Genomic DNA, 11,990 nt, shown 5'->3' with positions numbered 1-11,990 from the left:
GAAAACATTGCGTGTATTTGTGAGGTCATAGGGAGTTGTAGTTTCTACCTTTTCCATAAACTGAAGGTTTGTGTCATTGGTAGATATTTTGAATGACATAACCTTTCACCAATGACAGGTTGTCATTTTTAGAGCCAACGAATTACACAACATAAGGGCGGGACTAAGGTTAAGTCGACCACAGGAGCGCCTCGAATCTGCTTAGAAGTGGCGGTTGTTTCAACATGGCGATTGCCGCAGAGGAAGGAAACAAATCTGGGATTTTTTGGATCAATGACAGTATCCTTTATTTTATTTTGCACAGAGTAAAGATTTGCATTTTGCTTTGATGACTTTGCCTGTAAAGTAGTGTACTACATTAAGTAGATGTCTACCGAAGACGTGTCGAAAAAGATGGTAAACCTAGCAAGGATTCTACCCAAAACTTAGCTTAGTTTGCTAACGTTTGGAGACTAGCAGCCTGACAGACCAAATAACGCTCTTGCCAGCTAACTTAATATTTTCGACAACTTCAGGTAGCAGTTTTACCCGACAGTAATGAGGTGCTCTGTTGGCCAAACTGACATCTTTGGCTGGTAATTTGTTTGATAGCTTTTATCTTGTAACACTGTGCTGCCAATACCATTCGTGTGTCACTCACGAGACGAGGCAAATGCAGTTTTTGTCAGGTTTACTGGTAGAACTTGGCAGTCAGTTATCGTGCTTGTTGGCTAAATGCACTTGTAGGTCAGCTACCTCGCTGTTAAAGTATTTAGCAAATTAGTTTGACTATTGCAGGCATTCTTGTTCCTGAAAGTAGGTTGTTGATGTCCTTAACGTTCACAGCATCAGACGAAGATCAACCAATGGTATTTGTCCCAGGTGAGACGCCAAACTTGGCACAAGTTGGTCTAGTCGTTTTTCACTGCTTCTACCATTCCCTTGACTGAAAGCTCGCCTGTGGTCTTTGTGGCAAGACAGTCTTTAGTGTCAATAGTATCACGTAATTTAGTTTCCCCTCCATTTATTACAGCGACATTAGTTGTAGTTTATACGTGAGGTGTTTTTACACATGTGTACTGTCATGAATGGCATTCCATTGCATTTGTATGACTTTAAACTCCCCCTTTGAATGCCAATATGTATATATTATAATAATGGATGACTTCATTAGAGTGGTTTATCAGTTATAGCATATCATATATATTCTACTCCCCTCCTTTGCTCTCACAGGTGTGAGCAGGAAACCTGGCCTAAGACTAGGCTCGGGGTGCAGTGAAGAGGGCAAGGGCAGGGTACAGATGGGGTTAGGCCATGAGAGAGGAACAAAGAGGGGGCAAAGCCAGCAGTCGTCCCGTTCTGCCCTCTCCTCTGTGGGGAAGTCATCAACAAAAACAACCCCCTCTACAAGACCTGCTTCAGCTAAAGCCAGGTCTCCAGCTCCAACCCACAGACCTCCTGAGGATCCACTTGGCTCACCACAAGCGGCCCCTGCTAAGACCAAGCCCTCGCTGAAGGACCTCTGCCCAGAAGACAAGCGACGTATCGCAAGCCTCATCCAGGAGTTGGCCAGGTAAGCTGACTGTTCATGATAGCAGAGAGAGTCTGTGATTGTCCCTATTGGGAAACTTTGGCACAGTGATGAGGAAAGTTATGGAATTGCTTAAAAGTTCCATCCCCCAAACACAATCGGAATATGAGAATAACCCTAATATTTAGACCTATAAAGCAAACATGCACTGCCCTTACTATGTTTTAAAGGAACAGGCTTTTCTGCCGTTTGAAAGTTATTAAACAACGCGCATATGCTGCATTTAAAATAAAGCGCAAACCCTCGGTTATAAACAAGGAGCGAACTGAGTTAGAAGGACCAAACATGGCAGACTAGCCTTAAAAGCTTTTTTCAGAGGCCAAACGCAACTGATGAGGGTGAACTGTCTAAAATATTCTGTTCTCATTGAACAGAGTCAGAGCAATGACCATGTTGAGGCCCTCAATTTACCGACACAAAGTTGCATTAAAGCCCACTTTGAACAGACGTTTTTTTTTCCCATTGTAAACTTAGGCAAATAAACATGTTGCATTCTATACGACCTGATTATGCCATTCTTTAAGCTTCATAGCCTGCCGTCATAGCCTGCCGTTTTCTTCAATAGGCTCATTTAGAAGCAGAAATAGATATTTGATAAATAGATAAATGTCCGGAAAATGAAAATGACTTTGACCGGCACATTTTTTTTCTAGCGGAACCTCTGATGTAGCTTAAGGTTTTCTGATGAAACCGATGTTGTAAATGAGCAATGGCAATGTGTCTGAAGATCTCTGTGTATACTGTTTCCTCAGAGTGAATGAGGAGAAGGAGGAGTCTGTCCAGAAGTTGAGAGATGAGCACGAGACGTTTGAGAGGAAGATCCTGGAACTGGAGCAGCAGAACCAGCACATCGTGCACGAAAGGGAAGGTATCCTTTTGCCGAAAACATTTAGAAAAGGATTAAGTAGTGCATTTAGCAATTTGTTAGTCTTTTACTTTAATCTACTTCGAAAAAACAATGGAGTTTTGACTTCTGTAAATTAATGTAATTCCTATAGTAGGGGAGAGCTGGGTAAGTCGGCACACTGAAGTAGGGGCACAGTCTTCAATAACATTGTGTGACACAACCCCCTTAGTGAACATTTTGTTTACTTTAAGTCAAGGTCACCTGAAACTGACCATAGCACAATTTTCTACACTTTCCCCCCTTTCAGAGTAAAACTATGGCATACCAAAGCATTATGTGATGTCACATTTCATGTGATAAAACATGTTGGACTTTGGGTATTTACATTTGGACTTTTTCTATGGCTAGAGGTCTAAGTAGTGTGTGATTTTATACTTTAACTATGGCCTTAGGTGGTACTAGCCTTGAGATTTGCCCTAATTAGTTGATGAGTAAGTTTGGGGGGAAGTTGTCATAGTGACCAGGGGCAAGTCACATGTGTTGTGTTGACTGTGCTGGCAGGTTTTCTGCCTTGATTTGGAGATGCAGCAGGTAGGGTGCATCACTAGGTCAGCACACATATACTTTGTCTTTTTGTAAAGTTATGCAACATTTAAAAAATCAACTCTAATATCGGCAGTGAAAGAAAAGGCTGGTGCATAACGGAAAGAAAGTGTTCAGGTCAAGTTTGGAAAAGAGGGCAACAGCGGATTACATTAAACTTTTGATTACATTAAACATACAATGATACAAACTCAGATGAGAAGAAGTGTTTCTGCCTTGTCTGTGTAGAAGTCAGCCAAAGGAGACTTTGGCTCAAAGTGTGAGACACAGCAAATGGCCCACCCTGCATATAGGCTAACTCAGGATAGGCAATTTATGTTTTGCCAGAATTATGACTTTGTATAATGCTGGCAGACCATAGGTCTTTGTCTTAGATTTAGTCTGCATCATTGTTTTTACAGGAAGTGTTTTTATTAGCTCAGAATGATCCCTTCGTATCTACGTAGGGAGCAGGTCCTCGTCCTTGTAGTCCGCCATGTTGGGCAGCCTTGTTTCTACAGTAGTAGTGCACTTGTGTTTGCAGTCATTGTAAGAAACTGAAAAGTGTGACCCGCTCCCCTCCTATGGGTATTCAGAACAATCAAATGTTCTCATACAGGGTAGCAAATGTTTACTCGCACAACTGTTGCTAGGCAATCTTTACACAATGTTCTAGCTCAAAGCTTTTTTTCTCTTTGCAAATGCCAATAGCGATGTCAGAAGTTGTAATTGATTTTGGCCCTAAAGCTTTTGTCTGTTCTCTAAATCGGAGGAAAAGGTTCTCCATTAGTTCCTCTAGTTTGTAGAGCATGCTACATTGCCAGCATTAAGTATAAGTCATTGGCTAGTTTAGCTGTCTGTTGCAGCCCACTTTTGTCTAATAATCTTTAGTCAGCACAGAAGGGTTTGTACAGTGTTAGATAGGACCAGAGAGTGCATTTAGAAGTGGCTCCATCCATATTGTTAAAATTATATTCTTCAAGGGTTTTACTCTATGTGAACAGCAGGTGGCAGTGTTTACCAAGCAAATAGTCTTTGGCTCTGGGGATGAGCGATACTATGGCAGATGGGGGTTGTGGTGTTTCAATCCAGATGCTTTAAACAGTCCAGAAATGTCATTGTTTTAGAGGGTGGTCTGGTTTGGAAGGTCATTTTTGTTTTTGAAAATGCGTTGTTTCACCTTGAGATAAACAGAACTCTTAAGGTCTTCAAGAGGGGGTTGAATGCTTGGTTGTTTGTGGATAGTTTTGGCTGTGAGCTGCTGAATGTTCATGTACTGGTGTGTGATATTTTTTTTTTTTTAAATCTGGTCTGTAAGAAATCTTTCCTTTTTTTTAAGGGCTTTTAATTCTGAGCTGTGGTTTGAATGCTTGCCTCTCTAACCTTGTGCTGTTTGGTTTTGCGTGTAACTCTGTCTGACCATGCTGCTGGCCACACTCCATTATACAGAGATCTGAAGTAATACGGTCTGTGTGCCCTTCTTGTGCCAGCCAATTACACCCGCAGAGATCAGGCACGCTACTCGCAATCCTCCACCTCTGGCAACTCCTCCGGCCTGTCGGTGATTTTTATTTTTTTATTTATTTTTTTTGCTCAGGGTCAAGAGAACGAGGTGGCGTGGCCTATTCCCGGCGAACAAGTCTCCGTGCCGACTGCGAGGAAGAGTGATGGCCGGCCGGCCAAATTGCACAATTGGCAGCGGAGCTGCGAAATTAAGAAACACACAACTCAATTAAACGCACTTAAGCTGGCGGCCTTGGCATTTGAGCCGCAGTCCTAAACTCCATTAAAAAGAGATTTGGAAGGCGGGCGGTAAGGCGGGTGGGCAAGCAGAGAGAACCATGTGCACAGAAGCACCCCACGGAGACGCCGTGCTCTTAAAGACCCTGTCGAGACGCGCCGCCTCTTTAAACGCCTGCCGACGGTGGAGGGGAAAGGCAAAGGCAAACAGACCCATGAAGACTAATCTGTGGAACAATCAGGTTTCCTCCTATCCACCACGATCAGAGTTATCACGGGGATATTGGAGAGAGGGGCAGAGAGAGAGTGAAAGAGAGGAGGAAGAGAGCTAAAGAGAGGGAGAGAGAGGGAGAATTGAGAAAAATCGTTGTTTAAATTCTGTGCGCAGGAAGAAGTTAAGGAGCTCATGTTGAGAATGAAATTAGGATTTGATCAAGGCTCTCCTTGGCATTCTTGCCCACGTCTCCTAACTGTAGATTCCATTACAGGCGGAGGGCGCAGAAAATTGGTCTTAACCGGGAATTTTTATTAAAAAGTGAAAATGAGCCTCAGAAGCAAAACGTAGTCATCAAACACACACACATTCTCTCGCACCCACATTCTCTCTCACACACACACACACACACACACATTTTCACACACACATTTTCACACACACACACACACACACGCACACACACACACACACACACACACACACACACACACACACACCAGACACCTCAGGCTAAAGCACTTTCTCAGGGTTAGAATGAGCTCTCTTTCCCTTAGTCCTTGTGCAGTCTGATCTGTTAACACTGAGACCACAGTACATTCAGAAGATGCCATTTTGTTTGCTTCTGTCCAGAATCTGTGATTGGGCCGGACTTTTTTACTCCATACCTTTACCTGTGTAATTTCATGTCAAATCCTTATTTTGGGTTTAGGATTGAGGGAATCACTCGCTCTCATCCCACTGATTTTCTGCAGGCAGTTAAGCTTTCAGATATATAATGTTATGCTAATATTGGAAGTAACAAACCGCGCGGCCTGGATAAATTAAATCGAATCAGATTTGCAATGGAAGAAATCAACGACAAATCTTTCGCAAGTCATTTAGGGCCAGCCGACGCCTGTGTAAATGCTCGTCCTCACATCAAATTACTTTGCCACACACACACACACACTCTCTCTCTCCCTCACGCACAAACTCACTTGCGCTCGCACACACACACTTGCAAACACGGGCCGGGCAAAAATATTCTCTCTCCCATGCCGTTTTTTGTTCTACCTTGTGCCAAGATTTCATTATTTCATTTCTGCCCACACTGACAGGGGGAGTGAATCACGTTGACAGAGGCTGTCTAAAATATCCGACAGACAGACAGACCGCACACACACACACACACACACACACACACACACACACACACACACACACACACACACACACACACACACACACATTCACTGTGTGTATTTTTGGATGGCGTAGCAGGCCGAGAAGCGGCAGAACCCGAGGAGGTGGAGGAGGAGATGTCGCCTGCAATCTTCCTTGCTGATACGGAGGCTGTGGGTGCAGAGCTGCCGTTGGCCAGGGGCCAGCTGTGGCTCCGCGCTGTGGCAGCCACGTGGGATGCCCCAGTGCTTCTTGGGAGAGAGACTGATATCGGCTGCGATCAGGCCGAGTCAGACTTCTGCTCACATGTACACACACACACACTACTGGGGATGTGAAAGCATACATTACGGCTGTGTGTGTGTGCGTGTGTGTGTGTTTTCATGCACTGTTGTGTGTGTTTGTAACCTGTCAGGTGATGTTACCCACCACTCTATTTCCAGAGGTAGTTTACTTGGGGATTTTCAGCATCCTATACTGAACAATAATGTTTGAGTGCTTAGGATTTAGCCATATTAAATGGTTAATAAAGGTCCATATTTGCTTAGGATTAGAAGTGTTTGACTTGTCTAAGTAATTGTGAGTCAATTAATGTGATTCAGTGAATCAGCATAATAATTCAGGCTTTGTGAGCAGAATAGGCCTAGATAAAAACTATAGTCAAATTTGTCCACTGGCTCCATCCTTAATGATGACAATAGGCAATACATATTTAAACTTATTTATTAATAAATTAGCGGAAGCGCTGAAGTCAGCACATGCGTATGCTGTATGGTGCAACGTGTTTGCCCCGCCGAAGTGAGTCAGCCTGACAGCGAGAGCATTGCATCACTTCCTCCACTGCTACATCAAAACCCTGCACTTTGGCCATGCAGTCGAGATCAAAGCCTCACTTAATATTGAAACAGTCTTTGGGCTTTGCGCAAAAGTTCAACTCTGGTGTGGTTGGCGTAGTTGGCGAGAGCGGTCATCTGCGTGCGTGTGTGAGTCATCTTCTCTGAGCCAAGGGTAGTGGGTGTGATGGAGGCTGTGATGGAGGCTGATTGGGGCGAGGAGGGCTTTTAAAGTTGCATGTGTAATTAACTGTAGACATTGCGCTTTGTGCAGTTTTATTTTACTGCTTTTAATGCTCGCCATTGGTTTGAGTTCCTGCCTTTGCAGCACCTGAAATCCACTCCAGATCCCCTTGAATCTCAGGTCATAAGTGCCTCACACTTTTCACACAAGTTTGAGCAGTTGATACTGAGCAGTTTGTGTACTTGAAATAGTGTATAGTGAGAACGAAGCAACAGGACGGTTGTCTGTCATCCTGCTTTGACATTATGGTTGACATAAATGACTATAATGAAATGCTGATCTGAAAATGATTCATCTGCTGCTCATTTGCATACCACAGTTGTGATCAGACATCCTTAAGATCTGCATCAGCAGTCATTTTGATCCCAGGCCAGCCAGCATTGTGATCTTGCATCAGCAGTGTTCGGGGCGCGCTGATCTAGAAACAGTCTCGTCCCGTCCCGTCCGTAACCCTCACTGCTGTCATTCTGATGCTATATCAGCACTGCTGCACTGAGGCGTCTGAGAGGTGATGCTTCAGGACTTTAGTTGGCCAAGTTTGTCAGTTTGCTACAAGCTATGAAAAGTTTTGGGCTGTGTGTGTGTGTGTGTGTGTGTGTGTTTGTGTGTGTGTGTGTGTGTGTGTGTGTGTGTGTGTGTGTGTGTGTGTGTGTGTGTGTGTGTGTGTGTGTGTGTGTGTGTGTGTGTGTGTGTGTGTGTGTGTGTGTGTGTGTGTGTGTGTGTGTCTTCAAAGATACAGAGGGAAAAATAGAGTCGGGTTCTGTCATTAGTGGACCCATCAGGCTTGCTATCAGTTCCAGATCGGTTTTGTCTGGTTCTGCTCTGTTGACTGTGTTTGTGTGTGTGTGTGTGAGAGAGTGTGAATAAAAGCGTGCCAACATCCTGTCACCCTGCCTGGCTGCCTGCCTGCTCTGGCCCAGCCAGATCCAGATGGAAACTTTGGTGTGCAAGACTCTCAAGCTTGTGTGTGTGTTTGTGTGTTTGTGTGTGTGTGTGTGTGTGTGTGTGTGTGTGTGTGTGTGTGTGTGCCAGAGACTTTAAAACTAACTTAGTTGTTTTCTGCACTTTTTTAGTTCTTCTTGATTGCTACAACAAGCTTGAAACCTTGGAGGCTACTATGGACAGCTGTGTGTGTTTATCCAAATGCTAACAGTGTGTGTTAGTTGTTTGTTCATTTACTTACATTTAGTTCAGTGGAAAAAGACAGCTTTTTTTGTAACGTAGTGAACAATACACATAGATCGGTGTGCAGAACTGTATGAATGTTGAAATGTGTAAGTGTGTGTGTTATGTTTGAAAGCGCAATCGCTGAGAGAGGACTTATTTTTCCTGAGGTCTGCTTGTTTCTTTCCTGCAATGGGGCTGTAAGTACATGTTGGGCTGAAGGCCTACTGAAGCCAGAGAGACCAACGGACTCCAGAGTGCTCTGGCTGGGTCTAGTCCGATAAGTGTGTGTGTGTGTGTGTGTGTGTGTGTGTGTGTGTGTGTGTGTGTGTGTGTGTGTGTGTGTGTGTGTGTGTGAGAATCAGGGAGAAAGAGTGCGAGTTCTTCACTTTTGTATTTTTGTGTTTTTCTGTCTAGCCCTGGTGTGAACTCTGGGTGTGTGGATGTGGGCTGCTGTAATTATTACCTGAAGGCACTTGGCTGTTCTGTGCTTTTCTGGGTAGAGACAGATGCCTTACAGGGAAAGTGAGTTAGAGGGGCTCAGTCAGATGTGTGTGTGATGTGTCTGTGTGTGTGCACTCCCTCCCTCCCATATGGGTTTGTGTATATTTATCTGTAGGGGGGTTGCTTATTCTTGTTTGTGTGTGTATTTTTGTATGACCGTGAGGGACACTGTGTGTGTGTGTGTGTGTGTGTGTGTGTGTGTGTGTGTGTGTGTGTGTGTGTGTGTGTGTGTGTGTGTGTGTGTGTGTGTGTCTATGCCCATGCCCATGCCCCAGTTGTTGGTTATATGTGGGGGGAATTGTATGAGCCTCTTGGTACGCCTGTATTTTTGTATAACCATGAGACAGTGAGTGTTTGTGAATGACCATGAGGCACTCTGCCTGTGTGTGTCCAGCGCTCTAGTGTGTGTATATACAGCCGCGGAAAAAATTAAGAGACCACTTCAAAATTATCAGTTTCTCTGGTTTTACTATTTATTGGTATGTGTTAAAGTAAAATGTACATTTTTGTTTTATTCTATAACCTACTGGCAACATTCCTACCAAATTTCAAATAAAAATATTGTCATTTAGTTCATTTATTTGCAGAAAAATGACAATTGATCAAAATAGCAAAAAAGATGCAGTGTCTTCAGATCTCGAATAATGCAAAGAAAACAAGCTCATATTCATTTTTAAACTACACAATACTAATGCTTTAAGTTAGGAAGAGTTCAGAAATCAATATTTGGTGGAATAACCTTGATTTAAAATCACAACTTTCATGTGTCTTGGCATGCTCTCCACCAGTCTTTCACATTGCCGTTGGGTGACTTTATGCTACTCCTGGCGCAAGAATTCAAGCAGCTCGGCTTCTTTTCATGGCTTGTGACCATCCATCTTCCTCTTGATCACATTTCAGAGGTTTTTTTATGGGATTCAGGTCTCGAAATTGGGCTGGCCATGACAGGGCCCTGATCTGGTGATACTCCATCCACACCTTTACTGGCCTGGCTGTGTGGCATGGAGCATTGCCCTGCTGGAAAAAACACTTCTCAGAGTTGGGGGGAACATTGTCAGAGCAAAAGGAAGCAAGTTTTTCTTCCGGGACAACGTTGTACTTTGCCTGGCTGAGGTTTGTAAAAGACCATAAGGATTGAACCAAAGCGGACTGGAGGGTCTCCTAGTTCGTCTTCTCTGATGAGTCCAATTTTCAGCTTTGCCCAACACATGGTCGTCTGATGGTTAGACAGAGACCTGGAGAGGCCTACAAGCCACAGAGTCTTGCACCTACTGTGAAATTGGACTCATCAGAGAAGACGAACTAGGAGACCCTCCAGTCCGCTTTGGTTCAATCCTTATGGTCTTTTACAAACCTCAGCCAGGCAAAGTACAACGTTGTCCCGGAAGAAAAACTTGCTTCCTTTTGCTCTGACAATGTTCCCCAACTCTGAGAAGTGTTTTTTCCAGCAGGGCAATGCTCCATGCCACACAGCCAGGCCAGTAAAGGTGTGGATGGAGTATCACCAGATCAGGACCCTGTCATGGCCAGCCCAATTTCGAGACCTGAATCCCATAAAAAAACTCTGAAATGTGATCAAGAGGAAGATGGATGGTCACAAGCCATGAAAAGAAGCCGAGCTGCTTGAATTCTTGCGCCAGGAGTAGCATAAAGTCACCCAACGGCAATGTGAAAGACTGGTGGAGAGCATGCCAAGACACATGAAAGTTGTGATTTTAAATCAAGGTTATTCCACCAAATATTGCTTTCTGAACTCTTCCTAAGTTAAAGCATTAGTATTGTGTAGTTTAAAAATGAATATGAGCTTGTTTTCTTTGCATTATTCGAGATCTGAAGACACTGCATCTTTTTTGCTATTTTGACAAATTGTCATTTTTCTGCAAATAAATGATCTAAATGACAATATTTTTATTTGAAATTTGGTAGGAATGTTGCCAGTAGGTTATAGAATAAAACAAAAATGTACATTTTACTTTAACACATACCAATAAATAGTAAAACCAGAGAAACTGATAATTTTGAAGTGGTCTCTTAATTTTTTCCGCGGCTGTATATCTGTGTGTGTGTATGTGTGTGTTGACCTCCTTGACCCTGGCGTTGTTGCTGAGGCCTGCGGCAGCAGTACAGAGAGTGTCAGGAGCTGCTGTCTCTCTACCAGCAGTACCTCACCCAACAGCAGGACAAACTCAACCAGTCCATCGCCGAGCTCAACCAGGCCCGCTCCCACACCAAGGTAACGTGTGTGTGTGTGTGTGTGTGTGTGTGTGTGTGTGTGTCTCTGTCTCTGTCTCTGTGTATGATGCTGTGTGTGCCTCGATGTATTTGTGCCCTTCTTTGGCTATTCAGTGAGACAAACGAGATGCCAGTCCAAAGCAGTGCTCCTTTCAGGGTAGGACAGTCTCCCCCTGTGTATGTTAAGGGATGTATGTGGGGGTGGGGGAACGTTTGGAAGTGTTTTTATTTGGATGCGGAAAGCCCACCTCTCTTCCTGTGGATGCTCAGGTTAGGTAAGGTCAGGTCTGAAAAGACCACCTGGCACTGTCTGTCTGTCTCTGTCTGTCTGTCTGTCTGTCTGTCTGGCTCCACAGGCATAGCTTACCATTCCTATTTTCATAATTTCATAAAAATTCACAATCAACTTGCTCCACTTGTAGCAGGAGTAGCGGAGTGACATTCCACACCCGTAGCCTGTCCATGTGGTCAAAAATGGACCATCCATACGGTACATAAATGACCTGCACCTCTGTGTAACTGATTATTACTACTAGAACCTAGATGACCAGTATCCCTTTACTGATCCCAACATCTTGTCACCCTTGGGAATATTCTGCAATGATGTACAAGATGTAAGAGTTGCCCAGAGTTCTGTTTTGAGAACATCCATCCAATTCTAGAACCTGGAAATGTGTTTAACAGAGAGGTTCTGTTCTGCTCTTCTTCTGGTTCCTCTGCTCTGTGCAGTTAACTGGACAACTCAGTACTCCTGCTTTTGTGGAACTTCCCCCCTGAGTCATCAAACCACCACCACCACCCCCCCCCCCCCCCTCCCCTCTTCGTCTTCCTTAGCCGGCCCATTAATGGCGACGAGCCTTACTACAGAATGGTGCCTTTGGGTGGGTTGGGTGCGC

General features: G+C 44.1%; 1 protein-coding gene across 1 annotated transcript in view; it reads left to right on the top strand.

The window, feature by feature from the left end:
* Positions 1 to 219: 219 nt before the first annotated feature.
* Positions 220 to 11,990, top strand: part of kiaa1328 (KIAA1328 ortholog) — a 25,189-nt gene continuing 13,418 nt past the window's right edge. Inside the window, exons 1-5 of the mRNA XM_080847192.1 lie at positions 220 to 279; positions 826 to 861; positions 1,213 to 1,552; positions 2,323 to 2,438; positions 10,971 to 11,095. Coding sequence (XP_080703318.1) covers positions 225 to 279; positions 826 to 861; positions 1,213 to 1,552; positions 2,323 to 2,438; positions 10,971 to 11,095 — 672 coding nt within the window. The 5' untranslated portion in view covers positions 220 to 224. The remainder of the gene's footprint in view (positions 280 to 825; positions 862 to 1,212; positions 1,553 to 2,322; positions 2,439 to 10,970; positions 11,096 to 11,990) is intronic.

Source organism: Sprattus sprattus, assembly GCF_963457725.1.
Source record: "Sprattus sprattus genome assembly, chromosome: 11".
NCBI classification, from domain to species: domain Eukaryota; kingdom Metazoa; phylum Chordata; class Actinopteri; order Clupeiformes; family Clupeidae; genus Sprattus; species Sprattus sprattus.
Note: the sequence above shows the minus strand (reverse complement) of the source record. Positions and strands in the feature narration are given on the sequence as shown.